This window comes from Poecile atricapillus, chromosome 10 (genome assembly GCF_030490865.1).
Source record: "Poecile atricapillus isolate bPoeAtr1 chromosome 10, bPoeAtr1.hap1, whole genome shotgun sequence".
NCBI classification, from domain to species: domain Eukaryota; kingdom Metazoa; phylum Chordata; class Aves; order Passeriformes; family Paridae; genus Poecile; species Poecile atricapillus.
The window spans coordinates 17,478,553-17,503,008 of NC_081258.1; the positions used below are offsets into that span (position 1 = coordinate 17,478,553).

The following is a 24,456-nucleotide window of genomic DNA, read 5'->3' on the forward strand; positions in this document are numbered from 1 at the left end:
CCCTGGCCTCTCTTCTCCTCTGCAGTAACCCAGCACTTTGGTACAAGAACCCTATGGCCATTTCTTACTCGTTTTTTCTCAACTAAAACATATCCAGAAGGACTGCTGGTTTCCTTCAGTCAGAGGGAAGACTAATTAAAAACCACCTTTATTATGCTGGTAGGACCAGCCTATCCCTCAAACATTCATCTTTCCTTTAAACAGTAAGAATGAAAAGGAGGTAGTGTTAAACCAGCATGGTGCAGGGACTCCACACACAGGAGCAGCTTTTTTTCTCTTCAGCTGATCCAATTTTTTCTGCAGAGCCTGATTTTTGGTAGAGTGATTAAAAAACATTTTTGAACAAGCCTCAGAAGGCAGCAAATTTGTTCTCAGCACACACATAAATAACACCATGATGTCTGAAGGTCTAAAAAATATCTGTAAAACATATGTCAGCAATAAATAGCATTTCCAAGGCAGCTCTGCTCTCAACTTTTCTGCTTGAATATTTCAACAGAAATTATTAGTGCAGATTTTATTTTAATCATCATGGAGGTTTTCAAAAAACTCCTGCTTGGTGATTCTTTTCCTCTTTGCAAAATGCCTTTTTTTCTTTAAGTGAATCATTGACAAATTTCTTACTCAATTTTCTTTTTTTTTTTTTTTTTTTTGTCACTGAGATATCAACTGAGATATATCTTAATGCATTTTAAGTTGTTCGTAGGTGTCTTGGCACAACAGATTTTTCCTTTTCTCTTTGACAACACAAGAATCAGTTGTTTGCTAGCTGGTTGGATTTTTCATTAACGAATTTCAAAACACACAGTGCTTGGCTTAATTACAGAGTCTCTATTTTCAGCTTCCTCATCTGAGGTAGATGTAACAGTGTAACATGCAGATTGAATTCCAGGTATTTCAGCCAACTATGCTATTCAAGGACTACTCTTGTAAGCTTCTGAGTGGTTCTGTTGCATTAATTTTCCATACCCATTCACAGCAGTAAAGATTATCAGCTTGTTTACTGCTAAGTAACAACCATGAAAGGCCAAATTAAAATCAGTTTTGTAACTTAAAGAGATATATCTCCAGCTGATCTTCTTTTTTCCATTACCTGCAATATTCATGGCGCTAGTTTTGGACTTGTGTTTTCAGATTTCTTTTTTATCTATGTGGGCCGAGCTGAGGCAGAGATAGCAAGAGGCAGACGAGGCCTTTTTCCACAGTAAGTGCTGCATGAAGATGTGTGTGAAACTTCAGCTTGAAACCAATTATGGCTCAGCTCTTCACCTGTGGGAATAGAGTTAATAATCTCTCATTGTCTTCCTGTCCTCCTTCTGCTATTACCTGTGCTGCAATCCAAAGGAGTGCTGGTTCTAGCTATTTAGCATTTCTGTAATAACTGCAGCCACAGATGCAAAGTATTCCGCTTAAAGTGACATTCTTCAGAGTGAAACATGATGTTGATACCTCAGTACCTCAGCTAGCTCTAGGTGAGCTCGAAGTTTGCATTTTTTAGCAAAAAAACCCCAGTTTTCTTGTAGGCTTTTTCTCTCTGAGAGAACCACAAAAGAAAAATGCCTGTCTTTTAAATTCTCAGCCCAGCACTTCCTGACTGACCCAATATGAACCACTGCTGCTCTGCACACATTATTTCCTCTCTTTGAAAAAAATAAAGAAAAAGAAATAGCCACAGTCTGACAATACCTTGCATTTCCATTGACCTTATCTCTCATCTTTTGGGGGTAGCAAGCTGCTCTTCACAAGAAGGGAGCTAAAAGCAGAGCAGGGCAGAGGCGGACACGGGGCTGGAGACATCGCCTTCTCCAGCCCTGTCCTTTCTGATCATGCTGACTGATCTCCTCCCTGACATCAAAGCACCTCACTGGTGTCCACTGGTAGTCAGAGGCTGGAAACACTTTGTTATATTCTTTCTGTAGTATCAAGGATGTTCTTTTGCTGCCTTTTTTGTCTGGCAATTTTCTTACCAAAATCCCTCCTTGCTGCAGCGCTGTTGCTATTGCACTGCCCAGTGCTAACGCCTGGCTGTTGTCACGCTACAAAAATCATCAAGAAACAACTTCAGCTCTTGTCTGTGCTGTGTTACTGAGGCTTTCCTGCCACAGCAGTGGCCAAGGTCTTCTCAGCCTGCTGAAGATGTCTGTCATCACGTCAGCAGCTCGGTGTGTTCCCTCCATCTGTGCTGCCAGACCAGGGGAAAGCTGCTGACTGGCACTTACTGGGAGCAGGATTTTCTTACTTTTCCCTAGAGGTCCTATATGGAACCTCTTCTCCAGCTGTATTTCTGCGTGGCTTTTAATTTTTAGTTTTCTGTGTTTTCTTTTTCATCAGTGTCACATTTTGTTTTGTTTTCATAAAATATCTCAAAAAATGAACTCTGTTTTGCCATATTCAAACTCTGTTTTGATATATTTGTATTGCACTTCAATCTTTTAAAATCATATTTATTTCTAAATAGATTTATCTACAGATCTAATAAATTCTGATTATTATTTGCATATAAATCAATTGAAAGCTGGTGTAATTCAGCTTCAATGTATTCACTATTTTTAAAATAAAAAATAAAGTGAGTGCCAAGTATCAGTGGTTAACAAAATGAATATTCTCTAATCTATTTCCCTCCAGGGTAACAAACCAGGTGTTCTTTTCTGATCTAACTTTTAAATTCTAGGTTCCATGCTTAAACCATTTTCTCCTGACAGAACACAAGCTGAATGTTTGCATAGAAATTATAAATGCATGTCACAAAACAGATGTGAATTTTTCTAATTCTCAGGTTTTGATTTTTTTTCTTCCTAAGGATTAAAAATATCTTGACATTTTCCTAAAAGCCTAATGAGCAGAGTTCCTGAGACTCTTAGTGTTTGTAAAAAAAAGTAAATTATAAACCCCATGGATGTGGTAAAAACTTAGAAAGAAAGGGCATCTCAAAAGTTTAGAAAACAGAAGGCAAAGAATTTAAAATTTGCCTGAGACAACCAAAAGCTGTTAGAATTGATGCTCTCAGGTGGAGCCATCATTAACACATAGCCAGGTTATTAACACATGGTGTGAGTGTGAAAAGGGCTCAGTCCGTGCAGGTGCTACAAGAGGAGAGAGTCCTGCTGGCTGGAAGGGACATATTTCAGAATTTGTGTTCCACTTTTTTCTCAGAACAACTTTTTTTGTTTAAATTTTTTTTCCCCCCTTCCAGCAGCAGCCATAACAAAATCTGTCCTTGTGAAGAAGTGAGTGTCAGCAAAGGTGACTTTTTTTTTCTTTTAAATTTTAAATTAACTAAAAGGCCCAGGCTGTTGAAAACTTGATTAGAGATTTTGTATGCTTATGGGGTCTTAACAGTGTGCTTTTACCCAGGTGGAGTCAGAGTACAAAAAGGAAGGAACCTCCATTTGACACTGCCTCACTAATCTCAGCAGTGTATCACTCATTATTCTGCACAGGATTAAAGGTAAGCTCTGTATTGCTGCCTTTGAGGCCCAGCAGGGCAGTTATCCTTTGCAAAAATGGGGTTAAATAATTCCCCATGTGAGACAGAAAGGTTCTGGAGAGAACACAGTTGGGTTTAAATTACCTGGCAGAGCATTCAGTGTTCCAGCCTTTGTCTTCTCTCCTGCAACATATTCTGTAGTTTAGCTCCAGAATAAAAGGACTTTCTTAATAATAAAGGAAATTTAAAAAGCATTTTTTTGAAAGAGGGGGTGGTATTTGAAAACTACTAGTCCAGTCTAATAAGGAAAGAGGAAACAATTTTTGTGTGTGTGACATTTTTATGATCATTACAAGCACACAGAAGTCCTCAGCTGATGCTCAGCTGAAGTTAAGCAAGATATTTTTAATCGGAGATCAGGCCAAATAAGCACTTGTAAATTCACATTTCTATGTTCTTTATTCTAGACATTGTCTCCTGTTAAATGAGGAGCATGTTAAATTTTCCATGGAAAGAAAGTTGGTTGTTTTTTGTTGTTTTTTTTCTCTGTAGAGTTCAAATCTTGTCCTTATTTTTAAATCATCTCATAGAGTGTCTAAGTTCAGATATTCAGTCAAATGTTGGTGATTTAGAGGTGTTGTGGCTAGTGTTTACAAACATATTGTGTAGTTTCTGAATTTTGCACAAATATAATCTGTTTGGAGATGTGAAAGGATTTTTTTAATGTGATAAGTGAAATAATAGGATTCTACCTATATTCATTTTTATACACACACACACACACACACACACACACACGTATTTGAGATCAGCAGCCATAAGGACTTGTTGATACCTGCCTGCATTTCTGGAAAATGGTCCTTTGCTCTTCTAAAGTGAGGCTCTTCTGAAGCTACAAAGGTGAGTTTTCTCCTCAGGATACTCAGGAGTCTCTTACTACAGATCTGGCTGTAGATCACCCCACACCAGCTCCTACCTCGATCTGCACACAGGATCTCTAACACTGCATGTTGAAAAGATGCTTATCACAAAAAGTAGAACAGAAGGTTTTGACCCTTTAACATGACTCACTCAGTTATGACTACAGTGCAGAAAGATAACAGCAGTTGCAAGAGCGATTTGCATTCTATACAAATATGCTGATCCTGGAGATATAACCAGATGGATGCTTTTCCAAGGCACAGGCATCTGGAAGGCATATCCCTGTTGAATATCTCTCATTCTATCTCTATTCAGAAATTATCATTCAAGGATATCATTAATTTTTCAATCATATTTTGATTTTAGTGAGATTTTGACATGTGTTTTTACATGACTACATGCTTATCTGCATTAGGACCAGCGTGCTCTCGCCATCCCCAGAGAATTTTTGTGCTTTGATGAACTAAAGGCTTTTCTAAACTTTTCTGATGTAGCATGTGTCAGATTAAAGCTGATCTATGCATGAGTGAGCACAGATGCAAGGAACTTCTCCTCCCTTCCTGTGTGCCCTGAGGGAAGGCCTTGCACAATAATAAATCCCTGCAATCAGCCACCTAGAAAGTAGAGAAAGACCTGGGCTATCTCTGTTTTATGATCCCAGAAAAGCTTCCACCAGCAGTAGCAAAATCAGTGTTAAGAAGAGTTCAGTAGAATGGGAGGAAAAAGGAAAATGACCATGGAGAGAAGCCTTGGTGTGTGTTCTTCTCACACTGAGCCCCCTGGGGCTCCATGGGACGAGTTTAGGCTGAAGGCTGAGCTCAGCCCCGCTCATTGTGCCCAGCCTGCCTGAAGATCCCTTTCCTAAACCTCTCTGCAGGCTTACAGGGATAATGAGTGAGAGCAGGAGGCTAAAGCAGATGGTAACAGAGCCTTTTCTCTCCTCAGCTCACCCGTGGTGCTACTCTGTAGTGGGAAAGAAATGAAAAGCTGAAAGTTGCCTAGGAGGGAGAGCTGGACTGTTTTTTGCTGAGTTGCATCTCACTTCATTTGAAACTATTGTCAAATGCTGTTTTTTCCAGTCCTTCCCACTCAAAATAACATTATTTTAATTAAAGATTTTTATGTAATTGGCTTAAAAAGCACGGGAGAAAATTTCCTCTGGTTCCCTGCAGAATCTTCTGCATTTTTGCTTTTCTGCTGAGGCCTTGTAACACTGGTATCAATGCACTGTTGATGGTACTGGTAATGAGCTGCTGGCATTTTATCACTGTGGATGTAGTGAATGTAATATTTAACTCTTCATTTGAGGGTGGGATTGCAGGCCCTTTAAACACACTGATGTTTTCTGTGGTCAAAGCTGGCTCAAGATGCTGAGTAAATAACTTATTAGTGTGTGTCTAAAAAAATGCACTTTTATACTTATTTGAAATATTTTCACCTGTATTTTTAAAGGGTTTTTATCAAGCATCCCAAACCACACAGCAGAGTTTTCACTCAAGTGAAACTTTTGAAAATACAGTTCTGATAAATGAAAAGGTTTCTTCTGGCACAGCGAGTTTTGCTATAAGGAAATGCCATTCCAAAGTCAGGACGTTAGGATAAAACCTGGAAGCAATGTTCTGCCCAAAGTGTGTAACTGCTGTGAGATCTTTGGCAAACTTCCTCACCTTTTAGGCCTGATGCCTTTGAAAATGTGATATAATGATTTCCAGTATTTTTGACATCTACAAATGCAAATTGTTACAGAAATTGTAAGGGACAGCACAGGATTTTGTGTATGAAGCCAGTGGGCAGTAACCCCTCAGAAGATTTTTTAAATGCAGATCTTGCAAATACCATGAGACAGGGTGACTGAACTGAGGAGCAGCTCAGTTTGAGGACTCAGACAAACATTTCAGCAGGCAACAGGCCAGCCACTTACAAGTGCCACCTCCCTTCCTTCATGTCAGCTTTTCTGCTAGTGACCTTAGTAGTTTACTTTAAGTCAATATTTACTTTAAATATTATGATTAAGTGACAATAATTTACCAAGATTAAAATGCAACTCTGATAAGAATGGAGCCAAGTACACACTGGAACACTTTCTACAAGAGATTCTCTTCAAGGAGCCTGAGCTTTGTTATGCTGAGAGGATGTGCTGGGGGTGTTGGACATGTCACACTCTGTGATGGTGTTGAAGGTGGATCTCCTGTAAAATTCATCACTTGAATTGTGCTGCGACAGCTGGACACTGCTCTCAAAGGTCAGCTTCATTCTTCAAAGGCCCTTTGAGCACTAAAGATGATCACTAGCATCTGATCAAGGCTTCCCAGAGTAGCTGAAGCTATTGCCATGAGGAGCTGGGCTGGCACAGGACTGCTCTGCCACTGACAAGAGTCACTGGGAGGGACATCCTTCCCCTCTTCCCTCCAGACTGCAGCAGCTGTTGCTACCTCAACTCTAAGTATGCTAACTCTCTTGACAGGTTTAAAATCAGCTCGAGTCCTGCAGATGAATAGTTCATAAAGGCAAACCTTGAAAATTAAGTTTTCTTTATGAAACATCTGGTTATAAGTTTTGCGTCTCTAACCAGAAAATCTAGCTGAGCTAATATACATCCTGCTAAGGAGTGCAGGTACTGTGGTGGTTAATAAATCCTTTGGCTAGAAAATGTCTGTGACAATCTCTAAAATATTTGTTCCTCCTCCCTAATCACTCTTTAACATTTTTTGCAATTGATGGGACAAAGATTTTCAACTTCTGTCTTCTACACAGAAGCTGTTTTTTCGTTGTAGCTCCTGTGAGGAAGAGGTACCAGTTTTGTGGCCATTATTTATTATATCCATGAGGCTGCCTAGCCAGTCCTGTGCTTCTCTTTCATGCCTTGCTTTATTCTCCAGGGGAAGCAATCAACACTTCATTACCAAGTATAAAACAAGGTTTGACTTTTCAATGCTGTAATTAAGAGAGTGTCAGTGTGAACAGTATAAATTCCCTTTGAGGGATTTATGACCAAAATGTAAAACTATACTCCTAGCTGAAAAACTCATTTTTCAGATCTTATAATATAAATTGTGATATTTTAACAATTCAAGAAGTCTTTAAAAATTATAAGAAGGATGTTAAACTGAAAAGAAAAAAGAATAAAGGAAGGAAGATTTTATTCTAGTGTCTAACCTTCTTTTTAAACACACAGGCTTTGCTGGGGCAGATTCTTCAACTCAGAGAACTAATTTTCCCACGCCTCTCAACATATATCTACAGGCTTTCTTTCTACAAAAAAGGACTGGAAATGTCACCTGACAGTGACATCTGTGACTATGAGATCCATAATCCTTACAGGAAATTATGTTGTCTGCCTGGAAGCTCTCACTTTTGAGGTTTGGTTGTTGGATGGCAGAGCTGCTGATTCTGATAATAACTTAAATCTGTTGGGATTGTGAGGAAGTCAGAGTACTCTTATTTCAGGTCTAGTGAATGTGCTGAGTAACAACTGGTGTTTCATTTACTCTTTCATTGGCTTGGTTTCAAGGATTTCTTACTCCATCTGAGATTTTGCTACATCCAGCGATTTTCAGGATTCATTGTTATCATCCCCACTGCAGCTATGACTCTCTCCAACATATGTATTTTCCCTGGCTATATAATGACTCCTTGGCTTTAAGAGCATTTCATCAGGTAAGTCTAAGGTCATTCAAGAAATGTTGGTAACGGGTAGGTTTTATTTGTCCTTCCAAAGCACCAATGAGGCACAACCACAAGTAGGTCTAGAGCAAAGATTTTCTTTGCAGCAGTGTTTTAACTACTGCAGCACAGCTCCAAATACCATAAAGATGAGCAGCTCTGTGCCTGTGTGGCTTCTGAGTTGTTCAAGTGTGGTTCCTGTGCTGAAGCTGTGCCGTATGACTGCTGAGGAGACTGTTGGTACCTGGCCAAGTGAAGCAGAACCAGGAGGAGCTGCTGGGGCTGGTATTTGCTGGAACTTGGATTCACTGTCAACTGACTTGGATGACTCCTGGATCTGACAGCTGACATTAAGTGAATACTGCCATCTCCTGCTTGTAAAATGCCCAGGATCACCTGCACCCTTCAGCTCTCTGTGGCATAATTGGATGTTTGGGTATTAGCTTCTGCAGCTGGGGAAATTGGCTGCTTGGTTCTTGCTTTTGGCACTGTTCACATAATTTCAAAAGCAGTTTTAACACGAAACATTAAAGACTTTAAAGATGAAGAGCTAAAAATAATGTATGGTAGAAATACCATGGTGTGATCAATAAACATTCTACTATTCTCATTCATTTACTACCATGGCTCCTGTTAGATGTTGTTCTGTGAATTTGTAACTGAGTCATGCATTATTAAGGGAGAAACTTTTCCTAGGTTAGATATCTGGAAAAATGTGAAAAGTCTGCACAAAACAGAAGACTCTGATAAGATTGCAATGGTCATCTTTTTGTTTTGCATTTTAAATGAACCACACCTTTCCCAGGTATAGGGTTTCAGGCTTTTCTTCCTTTTGTGGTGGTATATTTTGAATGTGTTTTTCAGTTCTTTTCTGATAGGTCATACTGATTTGAAACCCTTTGATAATTTTGACCCTGATAAAGTCTTGTTAGTTTGCCTTTGGGAAGAGTTTCCCAAATTGCTCCTACAGAAGACCTGGACACAATTGACATTTTTTCCTGTGTAGCTAGGGAGTATCTTTGGTGGCATTTGGTGGTGCAGAACCTCATTGCAGGTATAATTTTGTTTCAGTATTTTCTGCACATATAGGGTGAAAGTCAATTAATGTTTGTTCAACCATTTATATTGCTGACTGAAATTATGGAAAATTATTTTTCCTCTCAAAAGAGTAGATTACTCTGTTAAAAGACCTCTGCTTTTCATCCCCTTGTGCCAACCACTAATATTGGAAGGAGAGGAGATAATTCTTTATCTCCATTTGGGAATCAGCATTTGGAATACAGGACCTGCCATTGTAACACGGCACAGCCCTTGCAGAAATGGCCGTAATCTTCCCTGCAAATGCTGTGGCACCCCTAGCTTTGGTTTCTGGGCATTTGTTTTGGTATCTGCTGAACTGGCATGACTTGTTCCCTGTGATGACCTTGCCATTCTGCCTATGGGTGTAGGAATTTTCCCTAGATTTATCAAATTGGTCTGGGTCAAGACTGATACATCAAGTTGAATGTCTGTACCAGGGCTTGACCTGCAAGCAGAATATCGTCCTACCACAATTCCTCAGAATCCCAATCTGGGAAACACTTTTAGCATTGCCACTCCTAAACTGGCATGCGATACAATTGCAGCAGATCATTTGGAGTCAGTTTTAACTTGACAAGGTAACTCCAGCGATACTGAAGCTGTACAGCCTTTTCCTAAGGCTCACCCACCCTCCCCAGACGAGCAGAACATCAACTCCGAGCAGGGACAGCCGGCCCTGGCACAGGGGACACCGCGCCTCAGGGGCCGGCTGTGGGCACGGGGCCCTGCGGGGACAGCGCCAGCCGGGAGCTCTTCCCAACAGCAGCCCCGGGGCTCGGAATCCCGAGGAGTCCCGGTCCCGCTCCGGCGCTGCGGGGGCGCGGCAGGGCAGGGCCGGTGTCCCGGGGCTGAGGGGTGGCCGCGGGGTCAGGTGGCGCCGCCCCTTCCCGGTGACGGCAGAAGCAGAGCCCCGAGAGGCGCCGCGGGAGCAGCGGCAGCCCCGGCAGTGCCCCGCCGCCGCCCGGAGCCGCCGCGCAGGTGAGGGCGGCCCGGCAGCAGCAGCAGCAGCAGGTGCCGCGGGGCTGGGGCGGGGCGGCGAGTCCGGTGTGAGGGAGGCTCTGGGGAGGGCAGGCGGGGGATGCGCGGGGTCGGGGGTCGGGCCGGGGTGCAGCGAAGGGTGAGGGGCCGTCGTGCCAGGGGGCCGCGAGCACTTGGGCTGGAGGGGATGAAGGAGTCCAGGGGTTCCCTGAGGTGACCCTGCCACACCGCACCTTGTGTCCGGCCGGGCCCAGCCGCAGCTCAGCCTGACGGAGAAGAAGGAAGGAAACCTTGGCAATGTGGCAGTGCCTGACAGCGCCATGGCCCTGCCCGGGCTGAGGGTCCGGCCTGGCCGGGGCAGGTGGGCACCGTCTTGGCGTGGTTCCGCTCCCCTGCTCGCCCCGCCAGGCCCAGGACTCTGCGGGCAGCAGCTGCATCGCAAGGGCCGTGCATCAGTTGTTATTCATTATTAGTGCTGTGGTACTGCCCTGGTGTCACTGGTGGGTATCCATCTGGTGAGGTGATGTCCTAAATCCAAAGGCAGAGCTCAGGGCAGAGGATGCAACAAACCTTTTGCAATGCCCAGAGCACATGGAAAAAATTAGAAATTGGCTGGTGGCAAACTTTGGACTGCACTTCTTGGTTAACTTTCTTTGTCTGGAAAGCACCTGCTGTGTCATATGAGTGAAATTATAACAGACTATGGATTCATCAGTGGTTATCTGAGATATTCTTCACTAGCTGATACATTTGTAACTTGCCTTTTCTAGTTTTTCCTCTCTGTGTTATCACGAAGAGAGGTACAAGCTGTACACTGATCTTCTGCTAAGAAGGGTTTGTTTGTTAAAGTCTGAAGTAGATGAAGTAAAACTAAGTAGACAGGATAAATTAAATAGGATTTGGTTGGGGTTTTTTTTATGTCCATATTCACTTAGTCACTTGCAGGGTGTCTTTTAGACTTTTTAGTTCAAATCAGGCTTTTCAATTAAAACCTATCAAAACATGTCTTACACAAACAGTAACAAGTGATCCAGGTTTTTCATATGGTACACGATGCCTTCAAAATTTAGCTCCTGTAATTCCTACAGTCAAAGGGAAAGAGTCATGTCTGTGTCTAAGCTAGATCTTGTGGCATGTTTTGACTATTATTAACTCACTTTCTGAGTCCTGTAAGTGATGCTGGATCTTTCCAACGCAGGCTTAAGTAACTTCTCAGCAGAAGAGCGGTGATCCTTCTGTTGCACACAGCATCTTGTATTTCACACTCTACTGGGTTAGAGGCATCCAGGTAATGGGGTGGTGAAGGTCATCACAGAATTCTGCTGCATGAATGGGTAGAAAGATTGTTAATTCAAAACAGTTGTGCAGTGATGGGTGCAAGGAAGGCTGAGGGGCACCTGTGGGTAAGACAGCTCCTGATATTTGAAGTTCTAATGCCAAGGGCTTCTGTTAGTTCTTTTACTATTAGGCAGCTCTCCGTGATGCTACTCTTAAACTGGAGCAGGTAGCCAAAACAGTGGTCAGTTAGGTTGATCAAATATTGCAATATTCTTTCCACATTAAGTCAAAAACTTGGCTTAAAACATAACTTGAAGTTAGATTAAATCCACTGTTTTCTCTAGTTTCAGGAGAAAGATCTCCTTTAAAAGGGGAAGTCCAGTATATTATATTCAACAGAAACTGTTTAAGAAGCCACCTCTGAGCGGCAGTTCCTTTGTACTAAGGGAGTTATCTCTCAAAAAACCTGCTGCATTGCCCTTTATTAAATAGCTGCATTTAGAAACTTTTTTTCTTGTTTTTCTGAATTATATTTCCTGTAACAGCTATACCTTGTACTGTAAAAGGCAGAGTTGATGTATATTTTTTTATCATCTCTTGAAAAACTATACTCATTTAAAAGTTCAGTTTTTTATTATTCAGTGTAATGTTGCACAAATGCTTAAACGTTGTCCCAGATCACAGCATATATGTTTTATTATGATTTTTAATGAAAAGAGCAAAGTGAGAAGACAGGGTTCCTTTTTTTTTTTTTTTGTCAGAAAACAGACACTGTTCGAAGATTTTAATTTAATTTTTTATTTTTTCCTCCTTTGATTTCATGTTTTAAGAAATCATTGTAGCAAGATGACTGTATTCTTAGGTTCAGGCCTGTCATAATTTAAATGATTATCTGATTATCTTCAGGTAGTCTAAAAGGATCATCAAGGATTATGGCCAAAAAAAATAATAAATCTGCTGTTGCTTACAATACTTCAAAGCTGTTCACTCCTTCCCAGTTGTAGGATTGGGGAACATAATTTTTTTCAGTAGTATAAGGAAAGAACACTCCATTTTCTTTATTACTGTAACAAGCCAATATAAAACAGTAAATAATGTATATAATGTTTTGCAAACCACGGAGTTGTTCCTGCTGCAGAGCACTTCAAGCACATGGTTGGCAGTGTAGAGGTAAGAAGGGACTCTTGTGGCTTCTCTGTTAACTTTCAAAAAAAACAAAAAGTGTTTATTGAAGTGGTAGAATTCAAAAAGGGATTTGAAAGATTGCACCGGACAGCTTCAAAGTCAGAGAGATCGCTCCTAAAGCAGCTGGTGACACGATGTTCAAAGGCAGTTGGGTGCTGTTAATGAGAGGGAGCAGCGAAGAGCAGTCAGGAGACAGTGACACGGGCTGAGGGGGTGAGGGCTGGCAGAAGTTAGGAAGGGGAAGCGAGAAGTGCCACGGTCGAATTAGCCATGAACACAGAAACTGAAACTGCTTGTGATGGAGAGCAGTGGTCTGAGGAGAGAGGAAGAGAAGCAGAGGAGACGCCTTGGCTGGTGGCTGCATGCACAGAGCTTCTTTAAACCTGTCCTGCTCAGGGATGGGGTTAAGGGCGATGGCTGGGAGCTGTGTCACAGCAGCCCCTGCGACTTGTGTGATGATGATACTCATCCATGGGTGAAAGAGCAGGTTTCAGACCATCATCTTTGTAAATAATCTCACTGAGGAGTAGGCAAGCTTGTAATTAGCTGTTTGATGCTAATGTGGGATGTGGGAGACCAGAGAGCACAGAAACTTGCTATCATTTGTGAGATATGCTCTGTACACATCCCTCCTTTGGCTGTTTTGTGCCAAGATGTGTCCCAAGTGCATGCACACAAATACCTGCTACCCAACATGTGGGTAAGGAAAGGCAGACTGTGTAGGAGAAACAGAACCATGAAGTTTTAAAAGTGCAAAAAATTGATGTTTAGATGTGCCAGCGCCTCAGTGTTTGTATTACTTGTTTTCCCTTCATTACAGTTCTCAAAATTTACCTGCTTTACAGTCTCATGTAGGTCTCATCCAGGTTTAAATTCTAATACAGTGCAAGAGTTTACACAAGCTGGTGTTGCTGGAACTGCCCTCTGTGAAGGCTGTTTGTGCCTCTTTTCAGGATAAACCAGCAAGGGTTAATGTTGGCCATGTACCTGCCTTGCATTTGCATGGGCAGGAGTCTCTGTTGGGTATCTAACTACATAAATGTGTTCTTTAAATAAATGAAAATGCTCTTTTAAATATTGCATTTTCTCCCTTCCTTATATTTTTTTCTCTTTAGGACACTGAAAACCATACAAGTTTGATTAAGAAGAAAAAATGCCCAGAAAGAACGTAGACTATGGAGTGCTGCCTGAGTATGAGAAGAGCCAGATTAAAAGGACCTTGGAATTGGGAACTGTTATGACAATATTCAGTCTTAAGAAGTGTAGCCCAGAAAGGAGGACTATTCAAGTCATAATGGAAACCAGGCAGGTAGCATGGAGCAAGACAGCTGACAAGATTGAAGGTTTCTGTGAGTATTTATAATATGTACCTGAACTTGGAGTTACTAATAAATTGACATACTTGTCAAATAGTAACTTAACAAGCCTTTTATTAACATGATGAAGATTTTGGGTGAAAGAGTTTGGAAATTTGCTGAGATACTTTGAATTGTTGTAATGTAGATGAAGAAACTACTTAAATATGATTAACATGCTTTTATCCTTAGTCTTGTTCTCAAAGTTTCATCTTTGAATATGACAGACTGTTTTCCATCATTATGTCTTACAAATTCAAGTGAGTAATTATTCTTTACTACTTCTCTCCAAAAAAAAAGAACCAACCAAACACCTTCAAATACAAGGAAATTGAATTCACTTTTTTTTTTTTTTTTTGGGCAATTTGCTGTCTCAGGATGGAAGTCATTATTTAGGACCATTACTGTAAAGTACCAATGACTTAGGAGGATGAAGCTGTGAGATATGAGGTGGTTTCAAGGCCCTGAGTTGGTATTGTCTCTTGAGTTGATATGGAAACTGACTAAACCCACTATTTATAACAAGGTCGGGGAATAGAAGGGGAATGTAAGGCTAGATAGTGCTGCAAAAACTAGAATAGAAGAATAAAGTCAGACTAGTCCTCAGTTCCTATGAACACAACTGATGCCAGGAAAGCTCAGCCTGGGCTTTCTGTGATTTGTCTAGCTCAGGGTGGTGCAATGTAATTGCAGTGCTTGCATATGACTATACGGTAACTTTTAAAAAAATATTGTGAGCATGATTTTACTCTACAGCTGCTAAGTAGTGTTTGTCCTCAATAAAGGAATTGAATAGTTTGTCTGAAATCCCAGAATCAGTTATTGGTCTGTTGAGGTGTGGATTTTTAGAAGATTGTGTTATTTTTTTGGTAAATGCATTAGTCTTACATTCGTCTGTAAGATTGCAAAGAGAGGCACTGAGAATTTGCATGATTTTGGGGTTGTCTGAGCAGTTTTTCTTCATGCTCCTGACATAAAAGTGTTAAATCTCTGCTACTGTTTCTATTGATTCCTGTCTCATTCCTTGTGGAGACTGGACCTGCAATTGGATATGTGGAAATATTTCCACTGGATGGTGGAAATAAAGTCTGGTTGTCTGGGAGGATTTTTTTATCACTAGTGGTGAAAATATGGTTTTATTCAATATTCTGGGGAAAAGCAAACAGATCTGGACACTCAGTTAACAGGCACTCTGGATCACAATCTTTCATTGCCCCAGTTTCTTACATGACAAATGAGGGTAATTATCTTTTCCTATAATGATGTGTGTGAATGCAAGTACAAGTGTATTGCTGGTACTGTGCCAAAAAAGTAGTCCTGAGAGAGCATGTAGAATTCAGTTATGAGAGCAGTGCTTGAATATTGTTTAGTAAATAAAGCCTGGGGTTTGCACACAGGGCAATAAGATTAAAACATAGCAGCAAATAACCACTTCAGTGAGGGAAGGAGACCTCAGAGTCTTCTGGCCAATCTCTGACTGTGTGTTGAAGTCTTGTTGTAGCCATTTGCCCAGAGGGGACAAATTTAAAGCTGAATGGACTGTGCATTGCAGGTGTTGGGATCAACTTTTTCAGTCCTGTTTTGTAATCACCTTTTATCCAAACTTTCTGGGGGTGGTGTGTGTTTGTGGTAATAAATTAACTCGTTTGCTTTATGCGTGGATTTTGATGCTTTTAAAAGAAGGTGAATATTGTAATTTGACTCTTAAACATGGGTGATCCAGCAGGGTAATGACTTGGCTTCCAGATCCCCAGGTAGCCATTGCTAGAACAGGGAATATTGCTCCAGGCCTGTGACTTAGCCAAAGGCCATCTGCCTGTCCACAAAAATTGTAGTGCTGCAGCAGTTTTTTTAATTGAGCAACGCTTCAGTGATGTGTATAACAATGGGAACTTTATGTCTGAAAATATGTCCCTAGCCTAAAGCACAGATAAGCAAAATATTGTTTTATTGTCTTAAAAAGCAATGAATCTGCCCCAACGAGCTGTATTTTGCAGGTATTGTTCCAGAATATGATACGAACAGTTGTTCCAACTGACCATGAACCGTATCTGGTGTACTAGAAGTGAAAGTCACTGCAAGCAATTTTAGCTTGCTGACAGTGTTTTTGCTGAAGAAAAAGGAACTATTTTATTTATTTATTTAGTTAGTTATTTGTTGCTTCTTTTGACTGAGACTCAGGCTTTATTTTTGTTTGAAAAGTGGAAAAATGATGGATTTGAAGCTTTCCTATTTGATAATTGAATAGAGCAGCCTCTTGAATATACACGGATATATGAATGACCCCAGATATACGCTGGTGGATTGTGTTGGCTTTGTGACAAATAAAACCCACATATTTTGTTTTTTGGGTTTTTTTTTAAGTGGTTGAGGGTAGAGAATCTCAAATATTATATTAACTTATGCTGTACAAGACCTAATATTCATGAAGTGATCTTAATGGTTGCTATTTGTGTGTGTGTCAGTCCAAAAAGAATTAATATTCAGTACAAGTGGCAAAGTTAAGATGGTTTCCTGTTCCGTGTGTGCTATTTTAACTCAAGTTTGGCAACTGCTTTTTACAGAAGGCAGAAAACTCAATGTTTGCATCTGCTGTGGGTTTGTGTTTCTAAATCAGATAGTGAGGAGAGTTCTTTAACTTTGGGACACAAAAATAGGCTGCTAATAGTGAAAATGGAGTCCAACTTTTATACTTTATTTTAATAGTCTCCCTTTGGAGAGCAGGAAAAAAACTATTTTTTTTTTCTCCTGAACTGCCCTGTGTAGTGTTGGGAATTTTGGATGCCATAGTGCCGATTTTCTTGCTGATGGACTGTAAATGTTTGAAGAACACTCAAATTCCTTTAAACCAGAGCTGGTTATAATTACAACAATGATCTTTATCAAATTTGGTTGATATTATTTTGGGAGTGATTTAAGTTAAGCCTTACAATAACAAAAAGGCAGCTATTCTTATTTTGGAATAAATTGACCAGGGCAAGGGAGAGATGTAGGATTAGCTATACTTCTATAAATATTTACACAACCCCATGGGCCCAAAAGTGGCACTGTTCTGTATTTTAAATTGGATCTCTCATGAAAAGGCCCCTTTTGTTGGAAATCTGCCAGCATATCTGTTTAGAATAGAGTGAAAGAGTTGCTAAAATTAAGGCTCGTTCCTGTTCAGTGCAGATGTGTTTCTTTGGATGAGAAACTTCAGAAAACTCTTACTACATCCAGGTCTTTGGTGTGGTAAGAAGTGAGGATTTACAAAGGGTAGGAAATGAAGTTAAACAATTTTTGTCTTTATTGTGTGGACCAGATCACACAGTGTCCAAGTATTGGAGATTTTACATTGACCTTTTGAGAGACTGGAGTTGCCATCTACAAAAGGAATTTGTAACAGAAAGGACCTGGACAGAAACCTCTGTATTTCCCCCTAAATGAAAGAACACAGGTTGGTTGCATCCTTTAGAGAAGGATATGTTATTTCAATAGTAGATCAAGAGGCACTGTATTTCTGATTGTGCATGACATAAGTTTGAGGTGATGTCTTCACTGCCCAGTGTTAAGCAGTTAAATTCCAATGTTAGTCTCACCTGTCTACCCAGACACGCATTTGAGAGAATGAACTTATTTTTTCTCGAGAGAAGGAAAGTTTGGTTTCCTTGTACAGAGGAATTTCTTGTTTTATCTGTAATGGACCCTTTTCTTGCAGAAATGAATCCCTGCAGATTGGGTGGGTAACTGAAGCTGTGACTTACCAGCAAGGTCTGTTGCAGTGTGTTGCCTCCTTTTGGTTCTGCTGGGTATTTTTATTGTGTGTTTAACCTTTCCAGCTGTGTTTGTGCCTGGATGGATGCCCTTGGGTCACACACACCGGGAGCTGGTTCTACCCACCTCAGACTGTCCCAGGCTGGCCACACTGGAGGGGTGTTGTGCACACTGGGACAGCAGTGACAGGCAGAGGGGAAGGGAGAGGTGGCCAAGGGAGGGCAGGATTTGCCAGGACTGTGCTAAGACACATGGCTGTGTCACCTGGGGTTTGCTGTCTGAGAGGACATTCCAGGAACTCCCAAATGAGGCCTCCCAAATTGTGGTACAGCATTTATATGCACATGAATAAATTAGGGCCCAAAGTTATGATATTTAAGTTTGTAGAGCAAGCAGGTGGTGAAGTGTAAATATCCAGGAAGCTGATCCGTTATGGATATTCCATTCTTTCTCAGATGCAAAGTGCTTTCAGGACAATTATTAAGGGAAAGCTCACAGTGACTACAGTTGGATTAGTCACTGGAAAATGTGTGAGTTTCTGCATATTCTTCCAAGAATCCCTTGTGTGAAGGGATGAGTCACAGCCAGGAGAATTTATACTGTCAGAAATCTGTGGTACCATCCTTGAATGTGCAAGTGTGTGGTTCTCTGTAATACAAGCATGCTCATTTCAAGGAAGATTCTATTTGAGGACAGAAGATGATTTTTCTGTTTTTGAATACCTAGGAATTTATTTTTTTTTTTTTGCGTGAAGAGGTGACCTGCTTTTGTAAAATTATATAAATCATATTTTAATCCCTGAATTTTTGGACAAGAAAGATCCCCTTTTTTTCATGTTCTTTATTTATTGCAAAAGAATCCGTAATAAATATATCTAATGACAATTTAATTGTGCAAGCTCATAACAAGAAATAGTTTTAAAGTATCGGAGAGCCATATTTAGAAAAAGTTATATATCAGCTGTGAAACTGCTCCTTCTGTATGCAGAGTGAGAGGTCAGTGTAGGTAGGGGTGAAAGAGAAAAGGGAAGAGAAATGTTAGTATTAATTTATTCTGAAAACTTTCTCAGAGGATGAGGTGCCTGGATTGGGGAATGGCAGAGATGTAGACATCATGTCGATGTAATTGCAAAATAGTGAAGCAGAGGAATAAAGGCTATACTTAAACTGAAGCTTTTGGTGCTCATGACACACCACAGTACAATAGTAGCCATTTCTATTTTTTGCAGCTCAGACCTTTATTAATGCGATAGGACTATCTTGTATCTTTTTTTTCATTTATAACAGAAGCCTATGTTTGACAGTGCATAACATGTTATTTGAGAATTAATGTGAACTGCTCATTTCACATTGTCTCACTGCTCTAGTTTTGTGTGTAATATTTTCCCAGAATTTATAGGAAAAAATGACCACTTCTAAAATAAATTTGCCATCTAAAAGTAATTTAGCATTACTGATTTTTCATTTAACCTACAGAAAACAGTTATCAAGTGTTAAGTTCACCTGAGATTTTCTTCCCTGCTGAAAAGGGGAGATTTTACAGAATTTGTTCTCTAGAACATGATTAAAAAAAACTCAAACATAAAATGAAGTTGAATTTTCATGTTTCACAGGTAAAGGGAGTGTGGAAACTAAAAACAGGCTTAGTAAATTCATGTTACAAATAGAACTAGAACCTGTGGGAGCTGCTCTGTTTTTTCTCAATCTGTAAGATTATCCTGTGCTTTGTTATACTGCGAAGCAGGAATCACTAGTTTTGACCAAATGTTGCACTTGGATATTTATTGGTCAAAGCTCATTATAGAAGCAGTGCATCTGTAATAGGGCTGCACAGATAACAGCACCAGGTCAGGCCACATTCAATTGACAGGGCAAGGAGAAATGCAGGGATCTCTAGTTTAATTTAGTGGCAACCTACTGTGTGTTGCCACAAGCAATGCTGTTCTACCTAACAAGGATTAGGGTTTCTTGTCTTCATTGTTTGATTTTGTGAATTTTATCCAGCAGCGTCTTTGCCTTGAAATTAAATTTTGATAATGTTGCTTTTAAGATCTTTGCTAAAATGACTGCCAAAGAGAACAAATTTTGATGCTGTGTATCCTTATGGATGTCAGTTGAAGTTGGGGAACTTCAAAAACTAACACCTAAGAGAGTGTTCATGCATGTGGCTCACATTCTTAAACATTGATTTTTTTTTTGCTACATGTTAAAAAGCTGAGTCATTTATTTAGTAGAATTATTAATATCAATAGAAATTTGTTCTGTGGTGGAAAACTTTTTTATTTTTTTCCTCATTGGAGAAGGTGATATAAACATTTACAGATCTAAATGATGATATAAACATATACAGATCCACTTCTCTGGGAGAAGTGATGAGCATCTCTGTATTCTGGTGAGGGGTGTAAAATAAATGCTTAATTTGGCTTGAATACTGCACTTGATCTTGCTGATTTCTAGTAGGGACCTTTGTTTTCCTTACTGTTAGAAGAACTTTTGTCTGAATTTCCTTACTGTTTCAGACTTAAAGTAATAAATAAACTTAACTAAGGTTTAAAACCCTGTGTTTCTGCTCTGTCATTTGCTTTCTGTATACTGAATCCTATTAAAGAACAATATGTCATTGTAAAGTGAATCCACTTCTTGGAGTGGATTCACTTTATGGAGTAAAGGAACATTAAAATTCACCTTTTTTTGGTGTGTTTTGAAATGGCTGTATTTCAGTTATTAGCTGGGGGATCTTTGTGTAAGTCTTCAGCTGAGTACATGAAGCTTGGTTTCTGTGGTCAAATGAAAAAATGAACGTGTGTAGCCTCTAGCTCTTTTCAAATTATGTCTTCCCTTTAGCAGCTCAGTTCTGCAATGTCTGATGCTAACTTACAACGACCAGACTTCCTGTCATGGCCAGCCAGCAAAACAGGGATGGAAGGAAGTACACAGACCCAGCACCCCTAAATTGGTTGATGAAAGTGAGTGTGAGATGTAGGTGCTCCATCTTTTTCCCAAAGTCAGGTTTATATGCCAATATTTTTGTTTTGTTTTGTTGCATGGAGAAGAATGTAAACTTTTATGAGCACATACGTACATTTTACCCTATTCTTATGCCATTTTGTGGAGGTGCCCTTTAATTTTTAATATGAAAACAGTAGCCAGGTGTACACCCCCTTGAATTCAGAGCTCAAACTGGGAAGCACTTTAACAGTGCTGTACTGAGCAATCCAGTGAGAAGTTATGAATTTAGTAGTAATTTGTTGTTACTGTACGTGCCAGCTCTGTGTGACCTGATTATGTAAAACCTTGTGGGTTTAAAAGGTGCACTTCTCTAAACCTTATGTCAGTCACTCAGCTAAATCCCCAGAGGACCCCTTGGAAAAGTACTCACGGGTACTTTCTCAAGGTGCACCACACTGTCTCTCATGTTTCATCCTTGCAACTGTGTTTTCAGAAGTTTTGTGGCTTATATGTAATGACTTCCTTGGGCTGCTGAATGTCTCAGTAAACATCTCTGTTTATATGAGCTGAATTTCTTTCCCTGCCAAATCTGGACTGCCATGCTGCAGGACATTTCTGCTTTCTGGGAGAAGCCTCACCTGTTCCCTCTAGAGTCACATACGATTTGTGTTTTCTTGCTGCTCAGAAAAAAAGAGGCTGTTAAAAACACACTTTGGGTAGTTAATATTTAATTCTGCAGAAGTGAGAGCAGAGCCGTGAATGTACACCATGAAGTACATTTGCAAAAGGATACTAAAGGCTTTCTTCATTCACTGGCCACTCATTTGCACACAGCCTCTGTTGCAGTGGACAGTTTCTGCCTTTCTAAAATGAAACCTACTTTGGAATATTTTGTAATGCAAATTTTTTGAAAAAAAAATCTGTTTCTGAGTGCAGAATGTTGCTATACGTATATACACATGAAAATGCAATTATATTCATAGAGAGAATGGCCCATGTCTTGGTGCACACAGCTTGGGTGGTCAGAGTCCCTTATTTTCTTCAAAACATTGCCAGTAGTTTCCCTTAAGCCCTCTTGAGACTTAGTAAAATAATGCTCACAGCATGATTTCTGACTCTGTAAGCCTCCTCTGAATCTCTCTGTAGGCTTTTTCTTTTCCTTCATTAAGTACATGACTGAGCTCTGATCTGAGCACCATTTGTGGCCACAGATACTGAAAGACTCCTGGGGAATCTGGGCTTTGAATCAGGAATGTTATCTTATAGAACTCTGTAGTCCATAATGGCAGATTTAGGTAAACTTTTACTGTTAATGTAGACTTTTCTATCAAGGGTGCCTTGATGGGTTGGCAGTCTGTGCATTTATATGCAATCAGCCTGATGTTCCAACCTAACATTACCTGACTTGACCAAAGGTGTTGCAAACTTGCCTTCCTCCAGTGAATTTAGATGGACACTTGTAGCTCACAGAAGGTGCTCTGCTGGCGGCACTGGCTGGTTTTCAGCAGGGTCTGTTCCCTAACCCTGTCTTTTCAGGTGCTGGATGGTTGTGTTCCCACCCAGAGGTGGCTGGTAGGTCACCATCGTGGCAGACGGAGCCAGAACTTCTCTCTGTTTAAACAGCCCTGCTGGTTCTCTCCTGCAATGAGGAGCACTGTGTTGTGTATAACAATGTAATGTTTTTTTATAGCTCTCCTCTTGACACAGTTTTCTACCTTTGGTTATCTTGTATCATGTCTTCCCTCAGCCTGCACAGCACCTGCTGTATTGAAATTCAGGGTCTGTTTTACCATTTACCTCCGAGTGTGACTGAAGGAAATGTAGTGGGAATTTGGACCTGCAAGCGTGTGACTGAACATGATCACTGCTGCACGGTTATTTGAAAGGAGATCAGTGGAGGTGTTGAGGATCAAAAGTTAATTGTTAAGTTCATGGCAGAAAAGAGCTCTGTCAGGTGCCCTGGAAGGCATTGAGCAATTAATCTGTGCAGTATTAGGAAAGTATGTATGTAGTAGTGTAATGATCCATTGAATTCACTGATTTGCTAAACAATAACACAGCATCAGGAGCTGAAGTTTGGCAGCTTCAGGCTCTGAATTGCCTTGAATACATGTCCAGATCAGAGCCTGAGTCAGCTTGATAATTGAAGGTGCCTTGGAGTCTGGTCTCCTTCAAGAGCCACTTGAGGGAGTTGTCAGAATCAATCTGTGACTGATGAGGCTGCTAAGGAGATCCTTTCAACCTGGGGAAATAGTCACATAAAGGAATGGATGAAATGTAAACTAATTGTGGGTTTTAGAGTGGCAGTAGACTTCTATAAACACTTTGGCTGGGGACTGGCTGTGCTGGAGACGTGCTATCCTTGTCTTGCTCAGTGTGAGTCAATTTCTCTACAGAGCATACTTTAATTCATGTTTCCTTAGGGAATGTTTTAATCTTTCACCCTTCTTGTGGAAATTGCATCTGCAAGAGTATTGGATTTGATTTGACTCTGCAAGATGTATCTGTCCAGATCTGTGTTTTTTTGGGTGTATCAGGCCGCAGGAATATGTGTCTGTGAAGCCAGGGCAGGATATGGCTCTGCAATTTCCATGTGGGATTGAGAAAGAGGAAAGCTCCAGTACTTCAAGGCAGTACAAAGATAGTGTGTCTGAAGTGCTGTGTCTGCAGATCTGGCATGGGTATGAAATTACATTTTAATTGTTCAGCGACAGATTGTGCTGCAAAAAGTTCACAGTAACTGCGTGACAACTAAGTTGGTACAGTTGATTTACTAATTTGAGTCTGAAACATGTTGCAGCTTTTTCTGGTCTGTTCCTTTCTTGATATAGTTGACATAGTTGAATGGTAACAGCCATTCTGGAGTTACTGGGCTTCATGTGGAGGTGACTCCAGACCACCTGCGGAGAAGGCAGAGCTTACTGCAAGACCAGAATTAATGCTTGGTGTTCATATTTCTCTTTTCTCCCTTAGATTCTCTACATTGGCTTTTCTTTCAATAATGTAGAGTAATACATCCTAACCAACACTATGAAATGTAATTAAAATACATACAGGTAGTTTATATTAATTTTCTGACACTATAATATGCATTATGTCTTTATTTCTGTAAAAAGCTAAAGAATGTTTAATAAAACTTGTGTTTCCTGTGTACCTGTTTCATTTATTTTCTAAGGAAACGTAATGATATATTGCCCAGACTTTGTAGGATGTATAGAATATGTTGCCTGAAAATAGTAGGGATGTTAAATTTTGAATTCGAGTTTTTTAATATAAATATTTCTTTCTCTTTCCTTTCACCCAATTTTGTTCTCTTGCTGAACCATTCCTCTGTTCACTGAACGTTTAGCAATTAGGGTACACTCTAAACTCTTTCTGAAAAACCAGTTGGAGAAGCAATAACATGTCTGTGCATACAAAAATTGTTGTGCCACTATGTATATACACATAGGATACATAGGTTGGTGCAGGAGAAGGGGATGGTGGTGTTGAAAGGCTGTAATGCAAGGAGAAGGACTGTAGTGAGTGTGTGTAACTGAGAGGAGACATTGAGTAAATTTGTGTGCTTATTTCAGAGGTTAGTGTGAGGTAAGAGCCCCTGGAAATGCCAACAGCAATGCAGGTTGTGAAATCTCTTTTATCACTGCTTCTAGTTTGTACTTTGAGAGGGCCTTTTGTTGTGTTGTTCATGTGTGTGGATTTAAAGGAGCCTGAAAGTAAAGGTGTGATTCACTTTGAAGTTAAAACTGTGTTTTTCAGCAGGGATTTGTTGGGTGAAGGGAAAGCAGAAGAGGTGACTGGGGTTGCAGTGGTTAGAATAAGCCAGCCTGGTGTGCAGTCCCATGCCATTTACTGCAGCCATGCAACC

General features: G+C 40.3%; 1 protein-coding gene across 4 annotated transcripts in view; it reads left to right on the forward strand.

The window, feature by feature from the left end:
• The window catches only part of PLCG2 (phospholipase C gamma 2), a 66,778-nt gene that overhangs the window by 3,235 nt on the left and 39,087 nt on the right, over window positions 1-24,456 (forward strand). The window contains exons 2-5 of one of the 4 annotated variants that reach the window (XM_058846284.1): window positions 1,135-1,204; window positions 3,194-3,243; window positions 3,355-3,448; window positions 13,648-13,881. In XM_058846284.1, the coding sequence (XP_058702267.1) occupies window positions 13,686-13,881 (196 nt within the window). In that variant the 5' untranslated portion in view covers window positions 1,135-1,204; window positions 3,194-3,243; window positions 3,355-3,448; window positions 13,648-13,685. Of the gene's footprint in view, window positions 1-1,134; window positions 1,205-3,193; window positions 3,244-3,354; window positions 3,449-10,044; window positions 10,103-11,341; window positions 11,358-13,647; window positions 13,882-24,456 lie in introns of those variants that run through there. The other 3 variants (XM_058846286.1, XM_058846285.1, XM_058846287.1) reach the window with 3 other exon arrangements.